General features: G+C 32.4%; 3 protein-coding genes across 7 annotated transcripts; 1 reads left to right on the plus strand and 2 right to left on the minus strand.

Annotated features, from left to right (window-relative positions):
* Positions 1 to 12,313: 12,313 nt before the first annotated feature.
* Positions 12,314 to 14,929, plus strand: LOC107026761 (protein IQ-DOMAIN 1). 2 transcript variants are annotated; one of them, XM_015227840.2, is made up of 5 exons: positions 12,314 to 12,539; positions 12,621 to 12,839; positions 13,553 to 13,780; positions 13,870 to 13,983; positions 14,069 to 14,929. In XM_015227840.2, exons 1-5 carry the CDS (start codon positions 12,474 to 12,476, stop codon positions 14,744 to 14,746), a joined length of 1,305 nt encoding a protein of 434 aa, XP_015083326.1. In that variant the 5' UTR covers positions 12,314 to 12,473; the 3' UTR covers positions 14,747 to 14,929. The 2 variants fall into 2 exon arrangements, with proteins under 2 accessions (XP_015083326.1, XP_015083327.1); XM_015227841.2 differs by having other exon boundaries at positions 14,072 to 14,929.
* Positions 14,930 to 14,942: 13 nt separating this feature from the next.
* Positions 14,943 to 17,437, minus strand: LOC107026759 (cytochrome P450 711A1). The gene is made up of 5 exons (XM_015227839.2): positions 16,919 to 17,437; positions 16,685 to 16,837; positions 15,844 to 16,606; positions 15,622 to 15,717; positions 14,943 to 15,460 (listed from the first exon to the last, which is right to left on the minus strand). The coding sequence occupies exons 1-5, from the start codon at positions 17,134 to 17,136 to the stop codon at positions 15,131 to 15,133; spliced, it is 1,560 nt and encodes a 519-aa protein (XP_015083325.1). The 5' UTR covers positions 17,137 to 17,437; the 3' UTR covers positions 14,943 to 15,130.
* Positions 17,438 to 18,327: 890 nt separating this feature from the next.
* On the minus strand, positions 18,328 to 21,023 carry LOC107026943 (heat shock factor protein HSF30). Of its 4 annotated transcripts, XR_003580025.1 has the most exons (4): positions 20,630 to 21,023; positions 19,392 to 20,133; positions 19,019 to 19,092; positions 18,328 to 18,802 (listed from the first exon to the last, which is right to left on the minus strand). XR_003580025.1 is itself a non-coding variant. In XM_027919128.1 (3 exons), exons 1-3 carry the CDS (start codon positions 20,897 to 20,899, stop codon positions 19,088 to 19,090), a joined length of 1,017 nt encoding a protein of 338 aa, XP_027774929.1. In that variant the 5' UTR covers positions 20,900 to 21,023; the 3' UTR covers positions 18,886 to 19,087. The 4 variants fall into 4 exon arrangements, 2 of the variants coding, with proteins under 2 accessions (XP_027774929.1, XP_027774928.1); XR_003580024.1 differs by having other exon boundaries at positions 19,019 to 20,133; XM_027919128.1 differs by lacking the exon at positions 18,328 to 18,802 and having other exon boundaries at positions 18,886 to 19,092.
* Between the last annotated feature and the right edge of the window lie 1,132 nt (positions 21,024 to 22,155).

The raw sequence follows: 22,155 nt of genomic DNA on the forward strand, positions 1-22,155 counted from the left end.
CCTACCCGCCAACACCAATGTCTTCTCCACCAAAATCAAATCCACTCTACCCCATTCTTCTTTTTCGCCATATCCGAGTTTTCTCTTTTCTTTAAAGATTCAAAATATATTAAATCCTCTTCCCTATAGAATAAACATTCGTTGGAATTTAAATGATTTGAGTGAAAAATAATTTTTGTTCTAAATCTGTAGCGGAGTAAAACAGAAAATTGAGAAAATTAGGACCAATTAAAATGAAGAAATTATCTTCAATGTCATCATTGGAAACTTAAGTGTAGGTATCATTTCCCATAGAGAGTTAGAGAATAATTAGAGCATAAAATATAGAATGAAATCTAAGCAAGAGATAAAAAGGAATTTTTGAGAGAATTAGATCTAACATGAATCTGAGGGTTAACTATCAAGCAACAAAACTTTTTGTATTAATTTCAGTCATGATTTTGAATCACATAATTTAAATATTCTTGATTTAAAAACAAAAAATAAATTAATTTGACTATTAAATTTAAATAGATACATATTTACCTCTAAAATTCCTTTCAACACTTTTTCACCATGGAAGAAGTTTAAATTTATGAAAATGATAGTTGAAAATAGGACAAGACAAAAAAATTTTTTTTTTTTTAAAAAAAGGCTGAATAAAGCTCTGAGGCGCTGTTAGTGAGTGTTATACACTCATTATGTCATGTCAGCGAAAAGTGTCAAAATGACACGGCGAGTCCTACTTAAAGTGTTCAAGATAAACAAAGCTTACTTGAGATGTCTAACTGAAAGTTAGTACCAACTTTAAGGGCTTGCCGATGGGCTCACCCTTTCAATATACATATTTTGATTTAATCATTTGAAAATTATTTCTGTGATAATTTTTTTTATGAACTTCTAATGTGATAAAATTGAAAATTTTGAAGGATTAAAGAAAAAAATTAATTAAACATAAAAAGCACTATCAACAACCATTTAGAAAGGTATTAGCCATTTTTTCTTAAAAAAACAGGGTATACATAAGATTTTAATTTCTAATCTCAATTAAAGAGGTACACCCAATCATCATTGCATTATGTGAGTTAATTTTTTCAAAAATTATTACATTAATATAACACTTATTAGAAAGGAAAATATGGGTTCACGTGAATTCGATGACCATCCACCTAGATTTATGTTGAATGAGCTGGCAGATTTGATTATAATCTGCTCCACAAATAAAGCAGGCAGATTTGATTAGAATCTGTTTTTGTAAATATAGGATTAAAATATATTATTCTAGGAAAATAGTTTAAAGGAAATCCCGTGATTCAAGGATTTCCTAAGAATTAGGGATTGATTAGTTTAATTGGTCTTTACTTGTTCTCCTATAAATACTGTACAAACACTATGAATAAAACATACTTTTTCAGTATCTAAACTTTCATGGTATCAGAGCGGGACGAATTCTCCTAGTATCATATGGATAAAGCAACCTTTCATGAAGAGCATCTTTCTGAAACATCAACAGAAGACAAAAGTTCTTCTCTGGAAGCTCCTGCAGAAAATTTGATGACACAAGGGGGCAATGCTTCACACATGCCCTTCTAGTTAACTTCTCATTGATTAAATGGAAAAAACTATCTGGAATGGGCAAAGTCCGTAAAGCTTGCAATTGATGACCGCGGAAAGCTGGGACATCTGACCAGAGAAATGAAAAAGCCAAAAGTTGGACCCAAAGATGAACTCCTGGAGATCAGAGAATTCACTCGTGATTGCTTCGTTAATAAATTCCATGGAACCAGTCATAGGTAAATCTTATCTCTTTTTGTCCACGGCTAAGGATGCGTGGGAAGCTGTTAGAGAGACATATTTTTGATGTAGAAAATGCCTCTCAAATTTTTGAGTTAACAATTAAACTATGGCAAGCTAAGTAGGGTAAGATGAAGTTACTATTTATTATAATGAAATTGTGTCATTGTGGCAAGAGTTAGACCAGTGTTACAATGATGAATGAGAGTGTTTTGTGGATAGTGTGAAAGCTAAAAAAAGGGAAGAAAGTGAGAGAGTTTACCTTTTTTTAGCAGGATTAAACAGGGAATTTGACGAGGTCAGGTCTCGAATCCTAGGAAAAAATCATCTGCCCTCTCTTCGTGAAACCTTTTATGAAGTTAGGAAAAAGAAACTAGGAGGAAAGTAATGTTAAAACCTGATTTAAATGTTAAACTAAAACCTGTTATAGACTCTTCAGCTCTTGTAACAGTGAAGAATGGAGAGAACAGAAACAAAAGTCATGGTGTGATCATTGCAAAAAATATTGGCACACCCGTGAAATGTGTTGGGAGATTCATGGAAAACCACTAAACTGGAAGAAAAGGGAGTTGGTAATCGTGGCTTTCAATCTCAAAATGGCAGTCCCACTTTCAATCTCAAAACGGGCAGACCCTCCAAACAACTAATTTTGATCAAGGGCAGTAACCTTCTCCAGAAACTTCTCCATTTGCAGGGGAACAATTGGAAATTCTACACAAACTCCTTCAATCTCCACAATTTCGTCCAAACGCACCAAATTCTTCTAATCCTTCTTATTTTTTTTTGCTGAAACAGGTACTGTATCATCTGCTTTTATTAGTGTCAATTCCAACCAAATAGATTCTTGTATCATAGATTCAGGATCTAGTGACCACATGACTGGAAGTTCCCATTTTTTCTCTACTTACACTCCTTGTACAGGGAACAGCAAAATCAAGATAGCTGATGGTTCCTTCTCTGCAATTGCTGGAAAAGGAACTATTAAACTATCGCCATCTTTTACACTTCATGATAATCTTCATGTTCCAAAGCTCTCTTGTAGTCTAGTTTCTGTCAGTAAATTACCTTTTTCTCTTAATTGTCGTGCTATTTTTGATTTTGAGTTGTGTGAATTTCAGGAAAAGGTCTCGGGGAAGATGATTGGCAGTGCTAGAGAATCAGGATGTCTTTATTTTCTTGACAACGAGAACAACTCACTACAACTGAGTCCTATTTGTTTGAACTCTACTTCTGTTTTGAATAAAGTCATGCTTTGACATTATAGGCTTGGACATCCAAGTTTTTATTATTTAAGACACTTGTTACCTCAGTTATTCAGAAATAAAAATCCATCTGTATTTCAATGTGAATTTTATGAAATGGCTAAGCATCAAAGATCCTCTTTTCCTTCTCAAAAAGAGTATCAGGCTTCAAAACCTTTTACAATGATTCATAATGATGTTCCGGGACCATCTAGAATCTCAACAATGTTTGAAAAACGGTGGTTTGTAACTTTTATTGACGATCATACTAGATTGAGTTGAGTTTTTTTTTATTGAAGGACAAATCTAGGTTAAAAATGTATTTGAGACTTTCTATGTCATGGTGGAAACACAGTTCAATGAGAAAATCAAGATTTTTCGAAGTGACAATGGGCGGAAATTTTTTAATGAACAATTAGGAATTTTTTTCAAAAAATATGGGGTAGTACTCCAAAGCTCTTGTCCGGATACACCTCAACAAAATAGTATCGCCAAAAGAAAGAATAGACACCTTTTAGAGGTAACGAGAGCTTTAATGTTTACTAGTAAAGTTCCTCAACACCTTTGGGGAGAGGCTTTCTTGACTGCCACTTACCTTATTAATATGATGCCATCTCGTCCTCTTAAATTTAAGACACCTTTTAAAGTTTTTAAAGAAAGTTTTCCTAGTTCAAGTTTAACTATAAATCTGCCTCTGAGAGTTTTAATTGTACAACATTTGTTCATGTTTATAATCGTAGTAAACTTGAACCGCGGGCTAAGAAGTGTATTTTTGTAGGACATGCCCTAAGTCAAAAGGGATATAAGTGTTATGATCCACATGCTAGGAAGATAATTGTCACAATGGACCTAAATTTCTTTGAATCGCAACTCTATTTTACTCCTCATCTTTAGGGGGAGTATCATGTAGGTGAAGATTCAACTTTTTGTGATATTGAAGAAAGTAGATATCAAGCGAATGATGAGCCTAATATTACAATAAATACTGATGTGAGATATGTAGGAAAAGATATAGATAAGTGTTATCTAAGAGTGATAAGGACCAAAGTGACTTGAATGATAAAAACTCAGAAATTAAACCTGAACCTGTAGCGTCTTCAAATGACAAAAATAAAATGAAAATAGAGAACAAAAAACAGAAATGCAGGTGTATTTGAGAAGGAACCAAACTCAAGAAAAACGGGCCGAAGATTCTCAACACTGCCAAAATTCAGTCCCCGAAGACCTTACTGTAATTCAAGGTACTCTTCCAACTGATTCTATTTCTAATTCTTTAGATCTAGATCTACCTATTGCAAAACGCAAAGGTGTTAGAACTACTTCTAAACATCCTATTTCTATGTTTGTGTCCTATAAAAAGTTGTCTCCTAGTTATTCAGCCTTTACTTCACAACTTTCTAGTGTGGAAATTCCAACAAATGTGCAGGATGCTCTACAAGTTTCCGAGTGGAAGGAGGCTATTTTGGAGGAATTGCGAGCTCTTGAAAAAAATGAGACATGGGAGTTAGTGGATTTACCTGAGGGAAAGAAATCAGTGGCTTGTAAATGGGTGTTCACCACCAAATTCAAATCAGACGGATCATTGGAAAGGTATAAGGCCCCCCTAGTAGCTAAGGGATTCACACAGACATATGGCATTGACTATCTCAAGACGTTTGCTCCAGTAGCTAAGCTAAACTCAATCAGAGTTCTGTTGACAATCGCAGTAAATCTCGACTGGTCTCTTCAGCAGTTGGATGTGAAGAATGCTTTCTAGAATGGACACCTAGGGGAAGAAGTCTATATGGATCCCCCACCGGGTTTTGAAGGGAAGTACAAGTCAAAGATATGCATGCTTAGAGAATCTCTTTATGGTCTAAAAAATCTCCAAGGGCTTGGTTCGAAAGGTTTACTAAATTTGTGAAAAAGCAAGGGTATGTGCAAGGACAAGCATATCACACTATGTTTACTCGACATTCACTAGAAGGAAAAATAACAGTTCACATAGTGTATGTTGACGATATCATCCTCACAGGAGATGATGCGGTTGAAATAAAAAATCTAAAGGAACGTCTTGCCTCAGAATTTGAGATAAAGGATTTAGGCCCGCTAAAGTACTTTCTTAGCATGGAGGTTATACGATCAAAGAAAGAAATTGTAGTGTCACAAAGATACTATGTTCTTGATCTGTTAAAAGAAATAAGAATGAGTGGTTGTAGACCAGCTGAAACTCCAATTGATCAAATCTAAAGTTTGTAAAGGAAAGAAAATTGATTGATAAGGGCCAATATCAGAGATTGGTAGGCAAGTTAATTTACTTGTCACATACTAGACCTGATATTTCCTTTGCTGTGAGCCTAGTCAGTCAATTCATGCATTCTCTGCGAGAAGGAAACCAAGAAGTTGTGTATCGAATCCTAAGGTATCTAAAGAGTACAACTGGGAAAGGGTTGTTCTTCAAAAAGAATGAGCAGAGAAGTGTTGAGGCTTATATGGAGGCAGACTGGGCTGGTTCATCTATTGATAGGAGGTCTACATCTGGATATTGTATATTTGTTTGGGGAAATTTTGTGACATGGAGAAGCAAGAAGCAAAATGTGGTGGCTCGAAGTAGTGCTGAGGTTGAATATCGATCCATGGCATACTGAATTTGTGAAATATTGTGGCTCAAGAGATTTTTGGAAGAACTAAGAAGACCTGTGAGTTTTCCAATGAAGTTGTATTGTGACAACAAGGCTGCCATAAGCATTGCTCATAATCCAGTTCAACATGATAGAACAAAGCATGTGGAAGTGGACAACCACTTCATTAAAGAGAAGATTGAAGATGGAAGTGTGTGCATTCCTTTTGTTCCAACAACTGAACATGTTGCAGATATTTTCACAAAAGGTTTTTTTAGAACTACTTTTGAGTCCTTGGTGAGCAAGTTAGGCATGTTTGATATTTACATGCCAACTTGAGGGGGAGTGTTGAATGAGCTGACAGATTTGATTATAATTAGCTCCACAAATAAAGCTGGCAGATTTGATTAGAATCTGTTTTTGTAAATATAGGATTAGAATATATTATTCTAGGAAAATAGCTTAGATGAAATCCCTTGATTCAAGAATTTCCTAAGAATTAGGGATTGATTAGTTTAATTGATCTTTACTTGTTCTCCTATAAATACTGTACAAACACTATGAATATAACATACTTTTTCAGTATCTAAACTTTCAATATATATACTCCTGCTTTCATCTTATTCATATTAAGTGAATCTGAGAGCATCTATGTATATATTGTCTCCATATTAGTGTTACCTTTGTTATGAGTCTCATCAATTAAAATTTATATCATATGCAAGTAACATATATTAAGATACCTTACCTTGAATTTTGACATATTAATTCATCCATGACCAAGAAAATAAAATGGACCAAGAGTTAATTCTTGGTTCAATATCATCACAACTAAGAAATGCTTTGAATCTCCTTTCACTATTCACCACTCTCTCTCAAAGTTTCATGTTTCAGCTTGACACCCCCTATATTTGTACAATAGAAATTGACTTAGACATATATTAAGATACTTCAGGCATATATTAAGATACTTCAGGCATTTTGATCATCTTAAAAATGAAATTAAACAACTCATCAACCACTCGGAACCTATCTTGTCTATACTCTTCCAAAATTCCATCACAATCTCATCTAACTTTGTCGCTCTTCCCTTGCCACATCCTACAAATAACACCTTGAACCCTTGAGACACCCACACCTCTCTAGTTCTTCCCCCATCTCATGGACACTGACCATAGTCAAGCTACTCAAATTGATCCTTGTCTGATAATACACAATTATGTTCTTTTTCTTTCGACCAACAATAGAAATACGATTTATAACAAAATATTGTAAAAATAATTAAAATCAAATTTCTATGCTTTAATGTCCAAAACTTACGCTTTTACACATATAATTTATGCCTTAAGTTTTAGAATGTACGTTTTATAGATATATGTCTAGCATTTTTGGTACGCCGCATCCAGGAGCTCAGCTCAAAAAACACATTTTAAAACATTGATACTAATTATTAATCCAACAATTAATTTCAAGTTCATTTTGTACCAGACCTTAATTATTCATAATGTGGTTACTTTTTTGCTTTAGGGTACAATTTGTAGAGTTCGGAGCCTAAAGGATAAATAATGTTGACAAAAATTTCAAAACGGTATTTAATTTTTTTTAAAACCAAAACGGCAAAATCCCTGATGAAGTAGCGATTTTGTCCCGGAAAAAGCAAAATCACTGCTATAGCAGCGATTTGCAAAATTTGATTTATTTTTTTTTTAAAAAAAATTTAAAACTGATTTTCAAAAATAATTTTTTTTATTTTTTAATAAATTGCTGCCCTGGCAGCGATTTAACGTGAAATTTTTTTTAATTATTTATTTGCTATTTTTTCGAAAAAACTTTTTAAATGAAATCGCTGCCAAAGCAGCGATTTTTATACAATTTTTTATTTATTTATTATGGTTATGTACGTACACATTAAATTTAAAAATTTTAAAAAAAAATTGTACCAAAATCACTACTTTGTCAGTGATCTCATTTTTTTTTTATTTATTATGGTTATGTACGTACACATTAAATTTAAAAATTTAGAAAAAAAAATTGTACCAAAATCGCTGCTTTGGCAGCGATTTCATTTTTTTTTAAAAGATAGCTAATAAATAAAATAAAAAAATTCACGTTAAATCGCTGCCAGGGCAGTGATTTATTAAAAAATAATTAAAAAAATAAAATTTTGCAAATCGCTGCTTTTTCCGGCCGACAAAATCGCTACTTCGTCAGCGATTTTGCCGTTTTGTTAAAAAAAGAAATTCATAACCGTTTTGAAATTTTTGTCAATATTTTTCACTCTTTAGACTCCGGACTCATAATTTGTATCTTGTCTTAAATTTTTACAAAGTATATTAGTCCAATAAATTTATTTACATATTGAACATTTCTCGACACGTAGAAGAAGACATTGAAATTGGCCAGTAACGGAGTGATAGTTACAACTTACATGAGCATATTTGATAAGTTACACCAAATATTCTCAAATTTCAAAGAAAGATTGTCAAGTAACTATCAACCTAAAAATGACACATTTAATTACTTTTTTTGGATCACCCGTTTACTTAGGTCTGCATGTGACTCATCTAGTACAAACAAGAAAGAATTATAGCATGACCTTTATATATATGAACTAGCTAGGATTAGTTTTTGTAGGCACAATATTTGGACAAGTGAGGTGGTTAGCAAATTTAAGTAAAAGGTGAATTTGAGATTTTTAAGTCAATATATGTGAAGGAATATTATATTTAGTGGTCTTTTTATAGCAATATAACACAGACGTCTCAATACGTTTTAATCATTATTTTATTTCTTTTTCTAACTTATTTGAAGTCTATTTTTGTATTATTATTTTTTTAGAGTGATACACTTTTTGTATAACCAATATTTTCTGAAATTCCTTTCCAATTAATTAAATAGTCAATTCATTTAGTCACTCGAGACTTTATTGATCTTGAGTAAGATTTGATGAATTTAAATTTTGAAAATATTTTTTTATTGAGATAATTATTATTGAACTTTGACCGATATTATTGTAACAATCTCAAATTTTGACAGGACATATTGTCCACTATTTAATAATGTATTTTGAAGATGTCTAAGTGTTCAGCTGAACAAATTATTATTTATAAATATGTAATATTTATGATGTACACGTGAATATCTGTATATCTTTAAAATATACTATTAAATAATGCAAGAAATAATAGATCATGTCTAAAATTTAAGATTTTTGCGGTCAAATTTCAAATATATTTCTAACCTTTTTTCCCCGCTTGATTATTGCAAGAGATAATAGATCATGTCTAAAATTTAAAATTTTTGCGGTCAAATTTTAAATATATTTCTAACCTTTTTTCCCCGCTTGATTATTTAGATTAGTAATCATCAGTACTAGAGTAATTATGCATTATGTTTCAAGGAACGTTCAAAAGGCTTTTTTTTTTAATTTATTGATCTCAACTTTTTATCACTATATAAAAAGCCAAAAATATTTTATACACTTTGAATTATGACTTCTTCAAATTCTTTTTGAAGTGAATAAAAGGCTTGGTCTAATATCATTTCTAAAAGATTTTTCAAGGAACTTCACAATTTCATTATTAACATTCTAATCAAATTATTTCATTCTGTAAATATACAACATAGTTGTAAAAAAAAAGGAAGAGAATATCTTATGGGTGGGCACTTGAATTTGAAATATAAGCCAATAATTGAGCACTTGAATTTGAATGGTATGACCAGTTGCTCCAAAATTCAAAAATAACAGAGCAGAGGACAGTCCCTAGATGGGATCCAATGCAATACCATTATGTCTTTTTCATATTTACATTTACCATACTTTTCTTTTACTCCCCGTTTAAAAAAATAATGATTCAATTTTCTTTTTAATCTGTTTAAAAAAATATTTTATTTTCTTTTTTGATAATATTTTAACTTTAATTTTTCACGTGACATGTTTAAGGTCACAAAATCAAATAATATTTTGGTATATTTGACATAAATTCAATTTAGATTCATAAGATTAAATAGTCTTCTTTCTTTTCTTAAATTTCGTTCCAAGTCAAACTATGTCATTTTTTTAAACGGAGGGAGTATTTTTTTTGTTCATTCGTAAAATACTTATTGTTTAGTATCAAATTTACATTGGAAAAAGGGTCTGATATATCTCTAACATTGTTCCAGATATATATTAACGTTATCATTTAGAGTTGATATACTCATCATTATAAAAATAGTTCACATATATATGCACTTATCGTTATACAAATTGCTCATGTATATACCCCCTATTGTTATAAAAGGAGCTCGCATATACCCTACATCTAGCGAAAGTGAAAAAATTAATTTCAAATTTATATTTTTGACTTTAAGTTTTTTAAAAAATACATGTAAGAGTATATCTGATTCTTCTAGTAATGTTCAAGATATATTTTAATATTTTTCATACATAAATTAATTTTTGACTTCTTTGATTATTATTATTTGAATTATTTTATTTTTTTCTTTCATTCTTTAGTTTAAAGAAAAAATTTTAGAACTAATTTTTTGGTGGTTATATTATAATTTAAAACTATTTTTTGGATATATTGTAATTTAATTTTTTGTATTTGTAAAAAAATTTGGGGCATCTCTAATACAATAAAAATAATGAAACATAAATAAATTTGACTATCAAAATAATAAATTTAAATCAGTCATTAAAATAAAAAAAAATACGTATGAAGAGGATCAAATATATCCCATATGAATTAAATTCCTTTTTTAAAAGAATAATTAACAAATTAAATAATTAATTTTTTCACTTATCTTAAAAGAAAATGGAATATGTGAATCAGTTGTATAACATTAGGAATATAATGAGCCGCTTTTATGAAAAGGAAAATATTAATTTTAAATGACAAAGTTAAGGACATATCATACCATTTACATTTACTAATTTTTTATTTGTTCATTTTATCATATCAAAAGTGCTTTATTACATTTTGCCCATAGAAACCTTATTATAAATGAGTATAGTAAAATCTTACTAATTTAATATAGGTAGGATTATGAAATATTATTTATTTTGTAGGGATATTATTTAATTAATAAATTAATATTAATTAATTTTAAGAGTGTTTGAGATTTAATATGGTTAATTTTGATATGTCAAATTCATCGTATCTTACTAATTTATGTATTATATTTATTGAACTCACAAAAAATAAATGTTGAATTGTTTTTTCTTGCCATCGAACATGACATCAAAAATTCAACACTGTAATGCTGAAATAATAAGAGTTTTCAAGATGTATCTAACATATTTTGTGATAGAATATTAAAAAGTTGTGAAGTAGGGCAAACATGATCCATAAAAGATTAATGTTTCGAATGCTATCAATTTGCAATTCCAGTTTGAATGACAAATGTTCAGCAAGAGACAAATTATTTCCGTCACTGCAAATTTCATTTGGAAGATGAAATTTCAGAGAATTTGAATGACCCCGCTTTGTGAAAACGTCATTCATAAACTTGAGGTCATGATTAATGATCTCAGTTACCATAATAAATTGAACACCAATAACATCTTGGATTACTCATATGAAAATAATACATGTACATATGTCTGAAACTTAGAATAAATTGTAGATACCATCGGAATAAACAATGTTAAAGATAAAGTTAAAAATATAATATTTTTGAAACCAGTTATGCATAAAGAAGCACTTATCACATCTAGGCCTTTTCACAATTTGATGGTGCAATTCAAAAAGCCATCACCAAAAATTTTGAATGTAATAAGAAATGAACTTCAACTAGATTTAAAACAAAACATAACAGAATCAAATTTCACTAGATTGTCTTAAATATATTTGTACCTTTAAAGCATTATTAATTTATAATATAATAGAAACATATACTTGTAGAGGAGTTTTTTGAATTTTTTTTTTTCATCTTATCAAAATATGTGATTTTTTCTGTTAACTCAAGTCGGAATCAAAGAAAACTATTATTTTAGAAAAACTATTCATTTACTGACTATTAATATAATGAGATTTTACAATACATAAAAATAGTAGTCAAATTTAAAATTTTAGAATATCATTAATAAAGTTAACTTAGCAAAATAAATTCTATATAAAAATATTATCTGAAGAATTATGTCAAATTAACTAAAGTACTATTACTAATATAAATTGGAGTGAATACAACAAAATACAATTTTTTTGTTTTAATTTTTTTTGTCTTAATTTGTTTGTTCTATCTTTTTCAAAAAAAAATATTTTTTTCAAGAAATAATTTTTTAATGACAGTATTAAAGAATATATTGATATATTTGAAACGATATGAAATGGAAGCATTACAATAAATTAGGTAAAGTGAGAGAAAAAGAGATCTTAAGAACAGTAAGTTTGTAGATTGCTTGTCTGCTTCTTTTTGATGTTATGTTCACCTTTTTATAAAACGGGTCGTTCCTTTTTAGGGTCAAATACAAAAGCATTTGGGTCCAATCCCATTTTTGTAATTTCAAACAAAACCTGTGTCCTTTTTTGTTCCCGTTCCCCCAAAACGGGAAAACTGGAAACACACAAACAATACCATAGTGTCCTTTTTTTTTTTTGAATTTCAAAACCCAACGGCTCTTTGCACAATGCAGTCAGCCCACCCCCCACCCCAAACCCCCACTACACCCACGTATCCCATATCTCAAAAACTTCCCATTAAAAGTTGCAATCTTTTTATGTTTTCAAGTCATTTTTAAAGGAAAAAAATAATTAATTCATTTTCCCCTCATTAATACTCTCTGTGAACTTCTTTTTTCCCCTTCAAAGTGAAGTAACAAGACTCTTTCTGCTTTGACTTCTCCAAAGGTGAAACCTTTCTTGTCCAAAACAAAATGGGTGCTTCTGGAAAATGGGTGAAAGCATTGATAGGATTCAAGAAGAGTGAAAAAGAGGATCATGTAAGTGATAAAAATTGAATCTTTATGCTTCTTGATTACCATTTTTTTGTTGTCGTTGTTGAATTTGTGTTTGTTGTTTAGGAGAAGAAGGTTAAGAAATGGAAGATATGGAGGAGTGATGTTAAAGGTTTGAAGCAGAGAAATGGTGTTGGGTCAGAAGGGTCTGATTGTTCATCAATGAACAATGATGCTTATACAGCTGCTGTTGCTGCTGTGGTTAGAGCTCCTCCTAAAGATTTTAAGGCTGTTAGGGAAGAATGGGCTGCAATTAGGATTCAAACTACCTTTCGTGGATTTTTGGTATTCCCTTTAGATTTCTTTTCTTTTTTCCTTTTATTGCTCTCTGTACTTGACATTTGCTTGTTCTGAAACCTTCTGGTCATGTAGTTTTATCAAAATATTTTGCCCCAGTACCTTAGCTCCGGTTTGACTATAGATCTTGGGTTGCAGAAATTGTTTGTTTATGAAGTAAAAGGAGTAACTCAAGTGTCAATTAAATCTATGGTCAAATGCTAGCTTATGACGGCTTTTCCGCAACATGATTGTTTTGATGTCACTGGGTATCTTCTAATTCACTTTTAGTGTCACCTGAGGCTCGAGTTAACTAGAAAATGGGTGAGAGGGATCTGTGGGGAGATCTTTGTAACACTACTAATTCTTTCATTTGAACAACATATATACAGGCTTAATAAGTTAAACTAGCAGTAAGCTCAGGAATTTTGTCTACAGTCATTTCTGCATAATGAATGACATCTTTTATTAAATAGTTCAGAAGACCAGAATACATGTTTCAACTTATCCTGACTCAGCTTCTGATATAGGAAATCTAATAATCCTTATTCTTACTAACCTTTTTGCATTGCGCGGAATGTTTACAGATATATCTGTTCGATAGCATCTGATTCTCTCTGCTGATAAGATTTAACGTTTATCTTGAACAATGATATGATTGATCTGTTTTAGTATTATATGTTCCTCTAAATTCATTTTGATGTGTCTAATTGACATTTTAGGCAAGAAGAGCATTTAGGGCCTTGAAAGGATTGGTAAGGCTTCAAGCTCTTGTTCGGGGCAGACAAGTAAGAAAGCAAGCTGCAGTGACTCTTAGGTGTATGCAAGCCCTGGTTCGAGTACAAGCCCGAGTTAGAGCTCGTCGTGTACGTATGTCCATTGAGGGGCAGGCTGTGCAGAAAATACTAGAGGAACACCGTGGCAAACTTGACCCCATGAAGGAAGCTGAGGTACAAAACTTTAGTATTATTTTGGTCAGAGATTTTTAAGTAGTGGTTAAATTTCCTGAACACATATCTTCTTTTCTGAATTTTACCAGGAAGGATGGTGTGACAGTAAAGGGACACTTGAAGAGGTCAAAACAAAGATACACATGAGGCAAGAGGGAGTATTAAAGAGAGAAAGAGCACTTGCATACTCACAAGCTCAAAAGGTAAATGGTGAAGTGACTAATTATGAACAAACAAATTTGACCTTGTAGAAATTGATTGATTAAGATGCTTTATGAACAATTGCAGCAGTCTAAATCAAGCCAGAATTTTGATTCTAGAACCACTATCTCGGTTCCATCTCTAAAAAATCTTGATTATGATAAGAGTAACTGTGGATGGAGTTGGTTAGAACGTTGGATGGCAGCTAGGCCGTGGGAAAACAGATTGATGGAACAAGCATATACTGATTCTTTGGAGACTACACCAAAGTCCAAGGCTTGCTTAGAGACTCTCAAGGATAAGGAAAAGGCGACAACTGAACCATGCTCCGTGAAAGTGAAAAAGAACAATGTCACCAAAAGGATATCAGCTAAACCTCCACTGGTCGGGCATACTACTCGTTCTTCTTCAAGCCCAAGTTCTGAATTTAGATATGATGAGAGTTCAGCAGCATCCTCTTCATTCTGCACATCAACAACACCGATATCTGGAAACACGATGTTGGCATCTGATAGAACTGAAGATAGCAATAGTAATCGACCAAATTACATGAGCCTAACTGAGTCAACCAAGGCCAAGCAGAGAAATCAGAGAATGCTTAGACAGTCTATGGATGAGGTCCAATTTCTTAAGCTCAACAATGGTGACTCAAAGAGTTGTGCTGCTTATGATCCTTCAGTCAATTTCTCAAGGCCCCTCTGTCTTCCTACTAGAATGGATAAATTCTCTAGATTAGGGGACAAGCAGAATTGTGTCTTTGAGTAAAAATAGAATGACTAAGGGTAATCATAATCAATACAACAGCTTGTTGTTGTAAAAAAAAATTCAAAAAGCTGGTAGGTATGTTTAGTTTGTTTTGGACTTGGTTTGCAGTTGTCATTTGTAGCAAGTATCTTATTATGTAGATCATCTGCTTTATTATCATAAATTACTGAGATAAGTTGATCACATCTTGACTGTGTGACTATGCGTAAACTTCACATCTTTTTTTTGTCATAAAATTGAGTTACATGTAAAGTAGTAGAAGTTTCATGTATGTATACTAGTTCTGTTACACAGATGGGACTGGATTTAGGTTTGCAAAGGTTGAGCTCTCTCACCATTGCTTGTCTCTTGTACCACATAGCATCATAAATATGTTGGAAAGTTTCATTTGCGCTTGATTGCATGAACCTTGACACCATGCTTATAGTTTAGGACTATTCCATACTCAAGTTCCAATGGGCTTTCCATGAGGGGAGAATGTTGAAAAATGTACTTGCGATACAAATGAATCAATGACAGTTTGATTTCCTGTATGGAGAACTTCTGCCCTATGCATGCTCGTGGACCTATTCCAAATGGAATATTTGCATAAGGATGCCTTTGTTTTTCCTCTGCACAGTTTGGATCGAACCTCTCTGGTTTAAATTTCTCTGGTTCAGGGAAGTTCTTAGGGTCCTTAGCAAGAACTCCAAGAGCCAACCAAACCCATGTTCCCTGCTTAATTGTAACAAATAGGTTAAAAATAATAAACAGGCACCGGATTTGATAAAAACCTATTCCCTCCCCCGTGGTTTCCGAGGTGGGGGCACAATCCATGGAAATCTTCCTCATGGAAGAGTAAAATGATAAGCGTTATAGGAAAAGCAGATATTAACCTTGGGAAGTTTATAGCCTCCAATCTCCACTTCAGCTGATGTTTCTCTGGCAACTAAGGGCGAGACAATGTAACACCTCATTGCTTCTTTGATTACCTAAAGTTTTTAAGTAGTTACAAGAAGAACAAGAATGGTTTAATAAACTCTCATTCTCTCTTCTTTCTTTTTTTCAACTATAAGTTTATAAGAACTTCTTGTAGATATAAAGAAAATGGCATTTACCTGATCGAGGTACGGGAATTTCTGCTGAAGATCATTGGCAGTGGGCATGTTATCATCAGGGCCAAAAGCATCTATCTCAGCAAGCAACTTTTGCTCAACTTCTGGATGGCAAGCAACCAGATAGATGATAGAAGACAAAGTAAAGGATGTTGTTGCAGAACCCGCCAGCAAGTGCTCATAAGTTACAGCACTGATATAATCTGAGGTAAAAACATTCTTAGCTAACTTCTCTGACTCCCTTGCCTGCATTATAAGTGACAAGAAGTCTTTCGAGCTACGATCTTTTTCCTCCATCCTCTTTGCCACTATCTCATCCAGCCTACTGCTTAAATTCTTGTTTGTTCTTTCCACCTTCCAGTCCATAGTACCCGGGATTCTTTTGAGAACTTGGCGAAATGGCTCTTGAAGAATCGGAACAAGCAAGCCTAGTATGATTGAAACAGAACCTGATAAATCCATTTTGAGTTGTGTTGTAGAGTAAATATGCTGCTTGATGAATTCCTGTACTTCACTATCCTCTTGATGATGACTCATCTTGTCTGATATTGGTTTAGAAAGTCCAAAATCCACACCAAAAGAAGCTTGTCCAATTACATCTGTTGCTAACTTGAGAGAGAGATCAGAGAATGTGAGATCTCCCTCAGAATCAAGATTTTTAGTCGCAGACTCGATATACGATTGCATGATTGGCACTAACTTAGCAAGATAAGATGGCTGGTAGACTGATAGAATAGTATTTCTCATTGTTGACCATCTTGAGTCCCTGTAAAATTAACACAACATTAGCCTTTTTCTAGTTAAAGGAATCAACCTTTAGTTTTTTTTTTTTTTTTTTTTTTACCTAGTAAAAAATAAGCCTTTCTGATGAAGAGGAGATGCTGCAATAGGAGACGGAATGCTTCTGTTTGGTATGTCCTTGAATTTCTTAATCCCAACTTCTCTGCATAACTCTGCATCAGCAACAATAACTAGTGGCTGCCTTCCCATGTGAAACCTGCTTAAGAAAGGTAAAAACTTGAATGAATACTCCGATTAAAAAACTGTTTCTGAAATGAAAGAAGATCAACGGACCAACCTGTAAATAGGACCATATTGTTTGGCCAAGACAGAGAAGACATCAGGGCCATATTTAGCCATCAAAGGAAGATGTCCTACAAGTGGAAAAGCTGGAGGACCAGGTACTTTTCTCACACGCCAATAAGGTCGATACAAGTAGACCAAAACACCAGCTAGTATGGTGAATATGGTTGAAGCTATAGGTGATTCTTGAATTGCTGAGCTTAGAAACATCATTTTTGTTTTCTTGATGAAGGAGGAGATCAAATCGACGTTTGACTATATATATACGTACATACATTTAGGAGAATCTTGAAAATTAATGGGGTCTAGCCGGCCTAGTAATTTTGTGATGTATGATCAAATCATTTTCACGAGTTGTTGGTATTTGTTGTTAATGATGGTTATGCTTAAATGGTAGGGTCCTCTTCTATATTTTTGCTTACTTTCTTTTTTCTTCTCCACTGATATTTTGATGTTGCAGGTAAAATATAGAGACAGTGGGTAATGAAGATAGTACAAAATGCCCAACTTTTATTTGGATTGATACACATACGAACATACATAGGTAGAGATTCTCCAAATAACGTTTGGAGTGACGCTTTTATATTCTCCTTTGTCATTTTTTGAGTGAAGTGATAAGCCACTCAAGTCAATTTGGTAAAAAATAAGACTAAAATTCAATGGTATAGTTACGATTTTTACTAAAAAGACTGAAGAGGTAATCAAGAAGAAACTATTACGATTTTTACTAAAAAGACTGAAGAGGTAATCAAGAAGAAACTAAGGGAATTTAATATATAGTATAATTTTTTAACAAAGAGATTCGGATACACCCCTGATACCATAATACATAGTAATACCAAGTATAATTGGACCAACTAGAGGAATTAGTACATACTGGGGATGAGCCTTGTAAATGAAGTATATAGTACCTAATACTTGCATTAATTATACATAAATTTTAAAAATGTACCAGATAATTAGACATTAATAATACACAAAAAATAATTTTCTAATGCATTCTTAAATTTTACATATCAAGTCCAAAAAATTCAATTGAGTCCAAGATTGAAGAAGTAAAGAAACCATGGAATTACTGTTATAGTGATTAGGCAAGTGCAGAATAATACTCTACATGTATAATAATATAATTGTCACGGGAAATGTTGATTCAATACTGGGTTACTATTTTATGTCGGTTCGATTTGTCCCATTACATGTTTGATGCTTTGCACAAGAGATGAATAATATTCGGACATGACTCTGATTAGGATTCCCACTTTTCAACTTTTGTCTCCACCCTAAAGTCAGACCTCATGTTCTGATTATATTTGCATATTCTTTGATAAGCATCATTTTATCTAAAAACTTAATTATATTCTCAATAGTTTATTATCCTATTGAATTGAAACTGATGGATGGATATTCAGATTCTCAAACAGCTGTTTATTAGTCTAATGAATTGAAAGCAATTACACTGATGCATGCTCTATGACTGTCATGGATTGTTCTGGAGTAAACCAGCTTGAACTGTTGGGAAGAACAGCAGTAAAGAAGTAAAAACTATCCTTCAACTGTGATAAAAATACACTGATTTGTTAAGTGGACACAATGTTGTATAAAGGAACTGGTGTTGGTTGATGCACAGTAGAGGAAAGCCGAGTCCATGTTGATGCTTTTCTTCTCAATCTATATATCTAATATAAGATCTCTGTATACTCTATCCTCTCCTCTCTTTCGTTCTCCACCATAGAGATCCACTTTCTAGGTATGAACCAAACATCCAAGTTACAAGCCAACCACTAACCTCTGCATATTTAAACAACCCCTAAAAAGTTTATGAGCACCAGATAATGCAGAACCCATAATTAAGCTATACACCATTGTCAATTGTATGATTCTGCAATACACAAACTTATTATTAGCTCCGTTGAGAATGGTATGGACCTCAGTTCTATACAAAATTACAAAAAAAAAAAAATCAAAATAAATGCTACGACATAACACATCATTCAAAAAACATTACAGTATATTTTAATTTTATTTATATATACAAGTCATTCCTCCAGACTAACTAAGAAATTTAAGAAACAAAAAGCTGTTTAAGTGGCATTACTTGTAAACATGCGCTACTAGAGACTGCCTCAAAGCTTCCTGAAATGAAAGAAAGTAGTATATCTGCATCTTAACCTGAAAAATTGAATCAAATGAAAAGAAAAATATCAATTCTGCACTTCACTTTCCAAAAAATATTAGTACAATCTAAATATTAACGAAGTATAAAATATTAAAAAAAAAATTTAGCTTTAGGCGACCCATAACTCTATCCTTCCCTGCTATAGAAGAGAAATAACAAGTACATTAGCTACAAAATATTTGAAAGCAGTAACTCAATATAGGATACTGGAATAGTGGAGGAGGCCAGAGGAACAACAAGAGTGATCTCTAAAGGAAACCAAGTTGATCTACAAGGTCTTGTAATTCCTCACCCCATTCAGGTGTTTTCGCAACAAGATCTTCAACTTCCACGTCGAATTCAGGTTGTTCAACAACCACTACTTCCTCTGCTGCTCGATCCCCGGATATAAGATCTTCACTGAGCAACTCTTCCCAAATATCTTCAGCCACTGGTTCCATATCAGTTCCATTTGCTGTCACAACAGAATCCGGCCTGACATTGCTGCTTGATTCATTGTCCATTGCAGCAGAGAATAACATTTCAATACTTGCAAGCTCAGCTTCACTCTCTTGGTGTGATGAGGAGTAATTCGTAGGCTGATCACTTCCTGTAGCACTGGGGGTCATCGTTAGTCTCCTCTTTTGTCCAACTTCGATACGTTGTTTATCTTTTCTGTGCACATGTTTGTCCAAGTACTGCTGGAGAAAAGTTGGATTGCTGAAAATCTTTGCTAAGAAACTCATCATCTGCTCTTGTTTCCTCTCCTGTGTTTCGATTTTTTCTCCCATGGCAATGATCTGATTCCTCGTACTCTGCTGTTGCTGCTTAAGTTTAACTATTTCAGTCATCAACACGTTTTTATCCCGCTTTAATCTTTCTAGCTCCTCCTCCATCCCATAATAACCAATTTCAATGCAAGCACCAGATCCTTGTTGATTCATACTCTGACCAACATTCCTCCTCCTCTTTATCGTCTTCAAAAGATGCTTTTGCCCTCCCAGAAAACCTTCATTCGCAAATTCCCATCTGTCAGGATCCACCTTTCTAAATCCCTGCATTTCCATCAAGTTAAGAGTCAATAAAACTCATATTCCATTGCAAAATATACAAGAAGCTATGCTTAATAATCCAACATTGGTACAGAAGAAACACAACCTAGCTTTCTTCTTTCTTCGAGTATTCATCGTACATTCATCGAATTTCACAAGCAGTAGAACTCATCAGAATCACCAACAATCTGCGCATACACTAGCTCAACTTCTGCCTAAGCTAATGAACCCAAAATTCATATCGAAGTCATTCAAAGCAGGATAAATACCATGCACTCAGCATAACCACATTCTCAACAAATCAATAAAGCGGAAACAATGCCAATTTATGTCAGTCCTTAAAATCAAATTGAAAATTTCACCCATTTCAATTGAAAAAAAAAAAACAGCCAAAAGTGATCACCTCGATGTTCAACACATCGCTATTTCGAAACCCTAACTAATCGAAAATTGAAAATATTCTTAATCTAGATAAAATTAGAAGGAAAAAGATACTTACATATGTGTTAAGCTGCCGAATGAAACTGGAAAAGTTGCTGTGCTTGAAAAACCTAGGCAACAATGTGGTGGAAAACTTATGAGAATCCCAAACAATAAAGCTATTCCTTGTTGTGCTCCATGATATGACTTGATCAGTTGAGGAATCTTCCACCATTTCATAAGTTTTGCTCAGAAATGGCGGCGGACCAACGTCGTGCAGCCCTTCCATAGGCAGCACGGCCGTCGGAATGCCATCTTCTTCGACCTTCACTTTCACTACATCCTCCATTACTTTGCTAATTACAATTAAGATGGATAAACAAGTGAGTTTGTGAGTAATATAAGAATGGGATTTGGACTAGAAAGTTCTAGAGAAAAACACATGGAAGAAAGAGGAGAAGTCTAGAAAATATCTTCTTATTTTAGATATTTGGAAGATTTTGGAACTTTTCAACATTTGGTCACTTGAGTGTATCAGTGGGATTAAATTTTACTAATTTTGTTTTTTTATTTTTTTAAAATTATTTTAAAAGGAATATTTTTTAATATAGGTTTAAGACCATACAACTAGAGGAGGATATGTTGAAATTTTTAGAGATAAATATCAAAAATATATCTAAATTATATATATTTTTTAAGTTTTATATCTAAATTATCACTTTTTAGTTTGAGAAACACATTTATCTCCTTTATACCACTCTCATCATGGTATGTGTAATATACCCTCTCTCTTTTATTTCAATGAATTTTCACATCACACCACATTCCACATAGACAAAATATTCAACCTTGACAAAAAATAAATAAATTATTAGTATAGTTAAAATTAAAAATTAAAAAACTATTATAAAAAATAATATAAATATAAAATATTTTTCTTACCCCACACCATTTTTTAAAGTTTTTTATTTTGCTTAAATTTCTTTTATAATATTTCATTTTTTACTTCATCTCCTTCCCTCGTCAAAATACTAATTTAGATATTATTTTATTTTCTTGCAAAAATAATTCTACCCATCCCACTTAACCCTCCGCTTTTCAATTTTTTTTCCAGTGTTTAGATATATATATCGAAAATATTTTTTACTTGCTGCCACAAGACTTTTTATATTTTTTAGTTGTTTATATTATATTCGGTACACTAGTAGAATTTTTTTCTAAAAATATATGTACGTGCATATCTAACACAAAACAAGAAAAACGTAAAAAAATAAAAATTAAGAGTGAAAAATTAAATAGGATGAGGTAGATTTTTTTAAATAAAATATTATCAATTTCTATTGGGAGGGGGAGGGACGAGGATGAAATATGAAATTTGTAAAAATATTTTTTAAATGATTTTTTTTTTTAAAAAAGGATGGGGTTGTGGAGGGGGAGGGGGTACGTGAAGGAGGTGGTGGAGTGAGATAAGAAAAATAAATAAATTTTTTGTATGGATAGTAATATTTAATTTTTAATTAATATTTAATTTTTTATTATTTAATTTTTATCTAGATAAAATATTTTATCTATGTAGAATGTCATGTGTCAAAGCTTTTTCATATA

This window comes from Solanum pennellii, chromosome 8, assembly GCF_001406875.1.
Source record: "Solanum pennellii chromosome 8, SPENNV200".
Lineage (NCBI taxonomy): Eukaryota > Viridiplantae > Streptophyta > Magnoliopsida > Solanales > Solanaceae > Solanum > Solanum pennellii.